Raw genomic sequence first — 10,080 nt, 5'->3', positions numbered from 1 at the left:
TGTTCTAAATGTGCCTTTAACCCGTTCTAATCTTCTTACTAATACTTCTTAGACTTTTCTATTTCATCCTAGTTTTTTGCATCCAGACATGGCCCCACGTCCCCCCAACCCCCCCACAGCGTAACGCTTAAGCTAAGTTTTAGCTACGATTCAACCCCCGTTTTAACCGGCCGCGCTACCAACACATTACACATACATGACCTACAAAACCACACGTAAATACATGAATCTATGAAGAATATTGGACACATTCAATGCTGACCCCGTTTATCTGTTCACCGTCTCGTTGTAAGATGACGAATCCGCCCTACTACAAACATACAGAAAAAGTGTCGTTTTTCGTACTGTATTGAAATCAAAAAATATATAAAAACGAAAAAAATACATTATGTACTCTCTATTTTAAAACAGAGAGCAGATCTCTTTCCATGTTCTCCAATAAATAGCGGCGCTCGGCCTTGGGATCCCCACCCCGCATTATTTTTTTAAGTTTTTTTTCTTTGGTTTTAATGAGCACTGCCTTGTAGCGGGCCATCTCTTTCTCCAGATAGTCATCCTCTCGGAATGTCACTTCACCGCCCAATTCGCGTCGGACTGACATCAAAACATGGAGCATGTCCTCGCGCAGGTTTTTGTGGACGTCTTCTCGTTTCTCTGTCCCCTTCGTTCTGGGAGTTGGGCTGTCAGAGGCTTCTTCACTGCTGGGGTATGGAGTGACATAGTGGGATCCGTCACTATATGTTGATCGAGCGGTATTGGGATATTTGACGTCATAAAAAGGTGGCTCGACGACTGTGAGCATCTCTGGGGTGCATTTAGAGGATGTCGCAGAACACACAGAACATCCAAAGTGTCGGCGGCCTTTCGTTGGCGTCATAGGGTCGTATACTTTCTGAGGTTTATGCTTTCTCATTTCGTGGAATTTAAGCCGCTCAACCATGGTCTTTAACATGAGGTTCTGAGAGCCGCCCATGAACTTGCCTTTAGCGTGTCCCATAGAATCCCATATATTCACCTCAAGGCCGGATGGTCCGCGACATTCCAAATTCTGAGGACCACCTTTGGTCTTTTTGTCGCCTTGCAGACAAGCATCCATGGTCTTCTTCTTCATGAGGTGCTGAGGTCTGTTTATAGACTGGTTCAAAGAGCGCTGCCCTAATCCAGATTGTCTTGGACCTTTGAATTTCCGAGGTGCACCATTGGTTTTTTCGTGGTAATTAGGCGGCTTACCTATTGTCTTTTGCATTATATTCTGAGGGCCGCCCATGGACTCGCCGGTAGCGCGTCCCTTAGAATCTTGTAAATGCACTCCCAAGCCGGATGGTCCCGGACCCTGGAATTTCTGAGATCCACCCTTGGTATTTTTGCCGTCTTGCTGAATTGCACCTATAATCTTTTGCTTGATGTGCTGAGGGCCACCCATAGACTGATTAAAAGAGAACTTTTCTATACCAGATGGACCCTTTGTATCGAACAATTGCTGGTCTCCAACATTGGTCGTTCCAAAAATTTTCGGAATTTCACGTAATTTCTGTTGCATGTCATTTTGAGGCCCCCGTATGGGCTTCTCGATAAAACACGCTCGCATGGCGGGTAGCCTTGAATCGTAAATTTGAGGTGCATCCTTAGTCGTTTTGTCGAATTGATGCCTCATGCTAGATAGTCCCGCCGGTGGGGATGGCGGAGACAACGTCGATAGCTTAGGATCAAAAAATTTAATACCTTCAGCCCTGGTATTCTCTATGGGGTGCTGATCACCGCCTGTAGACAGCTTGAAAGCTCTATGTTCGATGTTGCAAGGGTCTACATGTGACGAAGACAAAGATTGCCCTAGATGAAAAAGTTGAGATTGTTCCGCTATGGTATCCTCATTGAGGTGCTGATCACCACCTAAAGAATGTTTGATGGAATGACGTCTCATCCCTGATGGATCCAGTGAATTCGGGTTCGAAGATGGTATTTGGTCGTGGAGAAGTTTAGGTTCATCCATAGTCTGTTCCATGTAATGGTGAGCTCCGTCCATAGTCTGATTGGAAGTGCGATATTCCATGCCGGATGATTCTACTTGTGACGAAGGCGAAGATAGCCCCGGATCAGAATATTGAATACCTTCACCTCTGGTATTTTCTATGAGCTGCAGATCTTCATCTTCACCCATAGACTGGTTGAATGAGTGACGTCTCATCTCGGATGGCTCCAGTGAAGTCGTGGTTGGATATGCATGAGGTTCATCCATAGTCTGTTCCATCTGATGCTGACCTCCATCCATAGACTGGTTGAAAGCGCGATATTCCATTCTGGATGACTCTGCATGTGACGAAGGCGAAGATAGCTCCGGATGGAATAATGGAATACCTTCGTCTATAGACTGGTTATAGGAGTAATGTCTTATCCCTGATGGATCCAGTGAATTCGGTGGCGGAGATGGCCCTTGATGTTCCATTCGGGGTTGAACGCCGCCCATAAGCTGGTTAAGAGCTCGAGATTCCATGTTGCATGGGCCTACATTCGACAAAGTCAAAGATAGCCCTGGGTCAAAACGTTGAGATTGTTCCTCTAAGGTATCCTCCTTGAGGTTCTGATCTCCACCTATAGACTGGTATAAGGAGTTACGTCTCATTCCGGATGGAACCAGTGAAGTCTGTGGCGGAGATGGTCCCTGGTTGTAAATATTTTGAGGTTTATTCATAGTCTGCTCCATGTGAGGCTGAGAACCGCCAATAAACTGATTGAAAGATTTATATTCTATGTTGCATGAGCCTTCATGTGACGAAGGCGAAGATACTCCCGGATAAAAAAATTTAATTCTTTCACCATTGGTACCCCCTTTAAGGTGCTGATCTCCATCTCCGCCCATAGACGGTCTGTTAGCGCGATATTGCATGCTGGATGAATCTGCATATGATGAAAGCAATGATAAAAATGGAAAATCATATTTTAAAATATTAAAACTAAGTGGGAATTTGTAGAGATTTTGGACACCGCAGGCACCGCAGACCGCAATCTCTCTCAATCTTGTTCGTTGTTTTCATGAGAGATGGAAACAATATTGAGAGAAAGAGAAAACCACAACCGCTAGATGGGTTAAACTGTACATTTTTGCACCCCGTTTATCCTCTTTCATAGTGACCTATTTTATCAGACATTTAAAATATTTTATCTGTTTCCATTTTTCTACTACTGGTTTTAATTCTGTTCCATCGGTCTATCTCTCTTTTTACCCTAACACAAAACTAATACTAATGTAGATACCTATAATCTTTGAGTATCGGGTATAAAAGTATAAAAAAAATGTAGAAGATATCAAAAAGTGAATACCTTCATGTACGGGATCATCCATGGGGTGCTGATCTCCGCCCATAGGCTGGTTGAAAGGTCGATATTCCATGTTACGTGGGTCTACATATGACGAAGGCGAGGATAACCTCGGATCAAAAAATTGAATTCGCTCACGCATGTTTTCCTCCATGGTGTGCTGATCTTTGTCTATAGACTGGTTAAAAGAGTAACTTTTGATCCCGGATGGCTTTAGTGAAGTTGGTGGAGGAGATGGTCTTTGGTCGTACAGCTGTTGAGATTCATTTATAGTCTTTTCCATATTATGCTGAGCTTCGCTAGTAGTTTGTTTGGAAGTGCCATATTCCATGCTGGATGATTCTACTTGTGACAGGGGTGAAGATAGCCCCGGATCAGAAAAATGAATACCTTTGCCTCTGGTATTCTCCATAAGCTGCAGATCTTCATCTTCACCCACAGACTGGTTGAAGCAGTAGCGTCGCATCTCAAATGGCTCCATTGAAGTCTGTTTCGGATATGCCTCCGAGTCATAGAGATTTTGATGTTCATCCCTTATCTGTACCATTTGGTGCTGAGCTTCCTTAATGGGCTTGTTGAAGGACTGAATTTTCATGTCGGATGGCGTCAGCGAAGCCGTGTGCGGACAGGGAGTGGTCTGTTCCATGCGATCCTCAAAGCCGTCTTTGGACTGGGACTTTATCGTGTTGTCCTGGAACTCCATCCATTCTAGCTTAACAGGTGGTGTCTTTTTGAATACGGCGTCCAGGCGCTGCTGCTTGATGCACACGCTCAGGTTGGTCATGTGGACATTGCGGATCTGTCCATCGATCTCTGTGTTGCACTGCATGGCGATGAGCTTATTTAGCCACAACATAGCATGGCGGTACTCACGCGAGCTGGTTTCGAAGGCATCTTCCGGTAGAGGAGAGTTTTCCAGGATATCATAGAAATCGTTGAACAGCCTATTCATCTTTTTATGATGATTTTCGGTACCGCTGCGATCCCTATGTCTGGATAGCTTTTGCCCCTTTGCACATTTACCGTTCTTTGGGCGCTTCTCCATATTTTTGTAGAATTATAATATATATTCTGTTTTCCGAAATATATTTTATAACATGATGTTGTGATTTTCTGAGTACTTATAATATTCCGCTCAACATAAAAGTCTAACCTGGCGTTAAGTTCTCAGGATAGTTCTCGCTCACAATATCTTTTCAAAGTTTCATTGAATTTTTTCATTCATCACCTATAAAATGCATGATTTTTAGGTAAAAATCATCGCTTATTATGTGCATGATCTTTAGGCAAAAATCATGCATTTAATAAGCGATGATTTAAGCCAAAAAATCATCACTTATAAAATGCATGATTTTTCGTGAAAAATCATCGTGTATTAAGTGCATGATTTTTCGGCAACGCTCGATGACAATGTCATCGATTATGCCCTAGGACATCTCCATGTTAAAGTAAACAGCTCAGCGTATGGCCGGTCATCGACTATGTCACCGGGGGTAGTGAGGCGTTCATCGACGTGTCAGCAGCTGAGTCATCGATGACCCGTACTGCAATTTATTGCGTGTGTACTAACACATGCAAAGATGTTCTCTCTGCGCTCTCTCTCTCATGATGACGTCACTCTGGGGTATTGAACGCGCTAGCCAGTGTGTGACGCTTTCGTTGCATGAACTGGCACATCTATATACTATATGATTAGTGGTTGTATGAACTGGCACATCTATATACTGTATGGTAAGTGGTACCAGGTATGGAGTAAAGCGGCGGCCCGCATATCAGGATTATACATCTGCCAATGCAACATGTCAATAAAAGACACTTCTTACATGCATTATACACGAGAACAATTATTGCGAACCCCAAAAGTATGCTTTGCTTTTCCCGAAAAGGCAAAAGACGGACCGAGCCTCGTTTTTCACTTTTGCAGACAAAACATTGCAATGTATGATGGCAAGGCGAGTGTCTCAACAATTATAGAGCGGTTACTCCCTGACACCCTAACAGCCCCCTCGTAGTGCTGCCGCCAGCTGTTATAAGCCAGACTTGATCTTGAAGCTTGAGGAAAAACCACAAATTTTTGAACATAATGGAAGATTGTATAACTTTATTGTGTTTTCAACTTCGGCAGGCGGCTCCTGCTCATCTTGGATAGCTTGGTTCTCTTGCTTATCTTAATCATCGTTATTAGCCTGGTCGTTATTATTAGCCAAGACACTACTATTAACCGGGAGATAAGTATTATCGTCCTCAATGTCCTCAAGTGAATCAAAGTCCGAGTCGGAGTCCGAGAAACCGTCCTCGTCATCCATTACAATAGGGGCTATCTCGAACTGCAGCTTGGCCACCTCCTCTGACAAGTCGAATTGATCCGGTTTGGCGTCAGTCTTCATTTTGTTCAGGTATGGAATTGAAATGAAGTGCAAAGTTTAAAATTGAAATTTTATTTTGTTGCACGTTTAGTTACGTATATGTAAGGTATATGTAAGGGAATCAAATAAGTTGTTAGATATTTCATGGCCTGACTTGACGCAATAGATGAGCACTAATGATGACGTCCTGTCCCAGCAGGAAGTCCTCCTGCAAGAGATCGTCGTCTGCTACGTATACTTTGGCTGTAATTATTTTTCCATCGATGTCCATATCCACAACCATTACTTCGGTAAGGATACAAGAACCGCCACAAATGCGTCGTATTTTCATAGAGCACCTTTGGCGATCAGCGTTGATTTATTGGGCAACTGACTGGCGCATGATACTAGCCTGACTTCCAGACTTCTTCTTCAGCTTTGGGCATGAATTAGCGAAATGCCCGACTTCTCCACAATTGTACCACTTCTGAGCTTCCTTCGGTTTTATTGGCTTTACATCGTTGTCCTGTTTTGCCTCAAAGTTGTTGCCTTTTGATAAGAATTCCTTTTCGTTCGCAATTGGCCGACCTCTATTTACGAAATAAGAATCAGCTGTATCACGAAACTGCTTCATAGTCGAAAAGTGCATTGCTTCACCAAGTTTGTACCGCACGCCAAGGGCGGACATCCGGAAATAGTACTCCTTCACTGTTTCCTTCGATCGTCTGGTTGCATTAGCCTTATTAAAGTGAACTTCCGCCTCGTCTGGGTTAGCTTCAAACTCGTCTTGTATAGCTGCAGCGAAGTTGTTCTATGTGGTGTGTAGAACCGGCGAAGAGTCGAGCCACAATTTGGCGGGGCCCTTAAGCCGTGTATAAATTGCTAGCAATCAAAATTTCTCGTCCCATTGGTAAGCATCAACTACTTTGTTGGCAAGGTGTTTGCTGTTTCTTTGACCGATGCTTGCCTAACGTTTTTGGTAGCCTGTCCACCAGGGCTACTGTCGTGGAAAATCTCTTGGGTATCCTCTTCACTGATTTTCTGCTGCTGATTAGCTGTTGCTGCTGCCGCGGTTGCCTCTGCGTTAAGCATTTGCATGGTGACCAACTGAGCCATCATATTCTTCAGCTCCGTCATTTCGTGTTGTATATGTCGGAGATTATGAAATAATTCCAGTATTTTGAAATAAAATAAGTAATCGATTTACAATAAAATTAGTTACTACGATAGCTGTATCGATATATCTAGTTGATATCCAATGTTGCTGAGAGCATAGTCTGAGCGAGAGAGAGAGCGTCTCAGATGAGCATGTTGCTAGTGTTGTTGTTGAGAGTCGAGATGGGAGTCCCATCATGGGACTACTAACGCGACGCAAGTGACTTGCTGTGCGACAGCGGTGAATCAAGATGGCGGATGAGAATCAAGGGAACGATGTGCCGCATCAGGGTCTTCATGCTCCGACATAAGTATATGTGAAATCGCAGCCGATTGTGACTTGTTGACTTGTGAATCCAGCTCCTTGTGCCATCTCTACGTCTTCAGATTTTTTAAACTCTATTATTCGTTGTATTAATTCGGCTCTAGACCCAGAAAGCGCCAAGTTCCTCTCTCGTATCAGGAACCTTAACTGGTCCCACTTAAGTTTCGCTATTTTCAGCTTAATATGCTTGTCACCCAATGGCTTTGTCTGCTTTTAAGCTGCACGCACAGGCAATTCCTTATACAATTCCAATACATACATATGTATCAGCAGTACCAGCAGTGAGCGATGACGAATGTCATCTACAATGTCATCGAGGCGTTGACGCCAGCCAAATCGAACCCTTTGTTATACCCGATACTCAAAATGAGTATTGGGGTATATTAGATTTGTGGTAAAAGTGGATGTGTGTAACGTCCAGAAGGAATCGTTTCCGACCCCATAAAGTATATATATTCTTGATCAGCATCAATAGCCGAGTCGATTGAGCCATGTCTGTCTGTCCGTCTGTCCGTCTGTCCGTCCGTCCGTCCGTCCGTCTGTCCGTCTGTCCGTCCCCTTCAGCGCCTAATGCTCAAAGACTATAAGAGCTAGAGCAACGATGTTTTGGATCCAGACTTCTGTGATTTGTCACTGCTACACAAATATTTCAAAACTTTGCCCCGCCCACTTCCGCCCCCACAAAGGGCGAAAATCTGTGGCATCCACAATTTCGACGATACGAGAAAACCAAAAACGCAGAATCGTAGAGAATGACCATATCTCTTAGACTGCAGAATCTGAATTGGATCGTATTATTATTATAGCCAGCATCAAGAAAACAATTTCATTTTTTCTCGCCCTGTCTCTCTCTAACACACACGTAGCATAGGCGGCTTTGCTTAGAGTAAAACATTAGCGCCTAGATCTCAGAGACTATAAAAGCTAGAGCAACCAAATTTGGTATCCACACTCCTAATATATCAGACCGAGACGAGTTTGTTTCAAAATTTCGCCACACCCCCTTCCGCCCAAGCAAAGGATGCAAATCTGGGGATATTCACAAATCTCAGAGAGTATTAAGGCTAGAGTAACCAAATTTAGTGTCCGTACTCCTGTTAGATCTCACTATAAAACGTATATCTCAAAATTTCGCCCCACCCCCTTCCGCCCACACAAAGGACGAAAATCTGTTGCATCCACAATATTGCAGATTTGAGAAAACTAAAAACGCAGAATCATAGATAACGACCATATCTATCAGATTGCTGAATCTGGATCAGATCAGATAATTTTTATAGCGAAAGGAAACAAATCAATTTGCATTGGCTACGCAGCGCCCGACATCACTTTCAGACTGATTTTCTGTCTCTCTCACACGCACTCTTTGTCGTGTCGATTAATATAAGCGGCGTCTGCCGGAGGAGAGCCATACTGACTTAGTATCGGGTATAACTGTAGAGTTGCGGTGTCCGCAGCAACTCACAACGTTCCCCCTCGTTTTTTCTTTTGTTTCTTTCTTTTCCGCGTGTGCCGAACGTAATTCGGTTCTGCCGACCGTGCGCAGAAGCAGAGAACTTCGTTTTATCTTTTCGTCTTCTTTGCGCCTGCGTCGACAGAACTCTTTTGCTTTGTTCTTTGCTATTTGCAATCGTCACACGAAGTTTTAATAAGTGAAAATAAGTAATCTGTGATTATTATTATTATCAGGTAAGTGCAGTTTTTAAATAATTAATAATATGTGTTGTACGCGTGTTAAATAAAAAAAATCTCAATTGTATAAAAAGTTAAATTTATGAAAAAACTGTGTTCAAATTATATTAATGTTTCGCTGCATTCACATTATATTTCTTTTTTCTTCTCTTATGCTCGGGAATAAAAGAAGAATAAAGAAATAGAATATAAATCCGTATTAGCGAATTAAATTGTTATAATCTGCGGTGGGCACGAAATTGCAATTTTTGAGCAGTCCAGCAGCAAAACAAACAACAAAAGAAAAGCAACAAAAAGTAACCCTTATTTGTGCGGCTTGGCTCGAGCATGTACATTTTTTTTGCGCGTGTTTTGTATTTGTTGTTGGAGGAAATGAACAGCCCACCGCTGACCTACAGTGAACATTGTTGTTTTTGTTGAAACAAACAACCGATTTAAAAATCGAACAAATTCTTTTTATACCGGGGAAGAGCGCTTTGATAAATTTTAAAGAATTTTACTATGTCCTGGAATGTAGGTTTAAAAATAACTTAAAAAAAACATAATAACTAATTAATTAATTTATTCATATTATTTCAGCGGCGGTGAAGATGAAAATACCCGACGAGCCAGCAGAAAAAGTGATTCGGAAGGCTATTCACAACATTAGTCATTTTCAGAAGACCTCAAGAGAAAAAAAATACAAAGCAGACAATAATGAATAATAATAAATAAAAATAATTGCAAAAATAAACAATTACAATGTATTACTTTTTATATAAAATGCATGATTTTTCGGGTAAGTGCATATTAAGTGCATGATTTTTCGGCAACGCTCGATGACAATGTCATCGATTATGCCCTAGGACATCTCCATGTTAAAGTAAACAGCTCAGCGTATGGCCGGTCATCGACTATGTCACCGGGGGTAGTGAGGCGTTCATCGACGTGTCAGCAGCTGAGTCATCGATGACCCGTACTGCAATATATTGCGTGTGTACTAACACATGCAAAGATGTTCTCTCTGCGCTCTCTCTCTCATGATGACGTCACTCTGGGGTATTGAACGCGCTAGCCAGTGTGTGACGCTTTCGTTGCATGAACTGGCACATCTATATACTATATGATTAGTGGTTGTATGAACTGGCACATCTATATACTGTATGGTAAGTGGTACCAGGTATGGAGTAAAGCGGCGGCCCGCATATCAGGATTATACATCTGCCAATGCAACATGTCAATAAAAGACACTTCTTACATGCATTATAC

The 10,080-nt window shown here is 42.6% G+C and overlaps 1 protein-coding gene across 1 annotated transcript; it reads right to left on the bottom strand.

Annotated features, from left to right (window-relative positions):
- Window positions 1–397: 397 nt before the first annotated feature.
- LOC6602575 lies at window positions 398–4,359 on the bottom strand. Its single transcript, XM_026990142.1, has 3 exons — window positions 4,189–4,359; window positions 3,319–4,128; window positions 398–2,895 (listed from the first exon to the last, which is right to left on the bottom strand). Exons 1-3 carry the CDS (start codon window positions 4,265–4,267, stop codon window positions 398–400), a joined length of 3,387 nt encoding a protein of 1,128 aa, XP_026845943.1. The 5' UTR covers window positions 4,268–4,359.
- Window positions 4,360–10,080: the final 5,721 nt, after the last annotated feature.

The sequence above is a fragment of the Drosophila persimilis genome, unplaced genomic scaffold, assembly GCF_003286085.1.
Source record: "Drosophila persimilis strain 14011-0111.01,24,50 unplaced genomic scaffold, DperRS2 tig00000520-arrow-pilon, whole genome shotgun sequence".
Taxonomy (NCBI): domain Eukaryota; kingdom Metazoa; phylum Arthropoda; class Insecta; order Diptera; family Drosophilidae; genus Drosophila; species Drosophila persimilis.
Note: the sequence above shows the minus strand (reverse complement) of the source record. Positions and strands in the feature narration are given on the sequence as shown.

Bases quoted from the DNA above. Each gene is read 5' to 3' on its own strand.
- LOC6602575 (XM_026990142.1), bottom strand. From the start codon at position 4,267: ATGAATAGGCTGTTCAACGATTTCTATGATATCCTGGAAAACTCTCCT. The intron at 4,129-4,188 runs GTGAGTACCGCC...AGTGCAACACAG, and splicing joins TGCCTTCGAAACCAGCTCGC to AGATCGATGGACAGATCCGC. The intron at 2,896-3,318 runs GTATTCACTTTT...CATCATATGCAG, and splicing joins GGATGATCCCGTACATGAAG to ATTCATCCAGCATGCAATAT.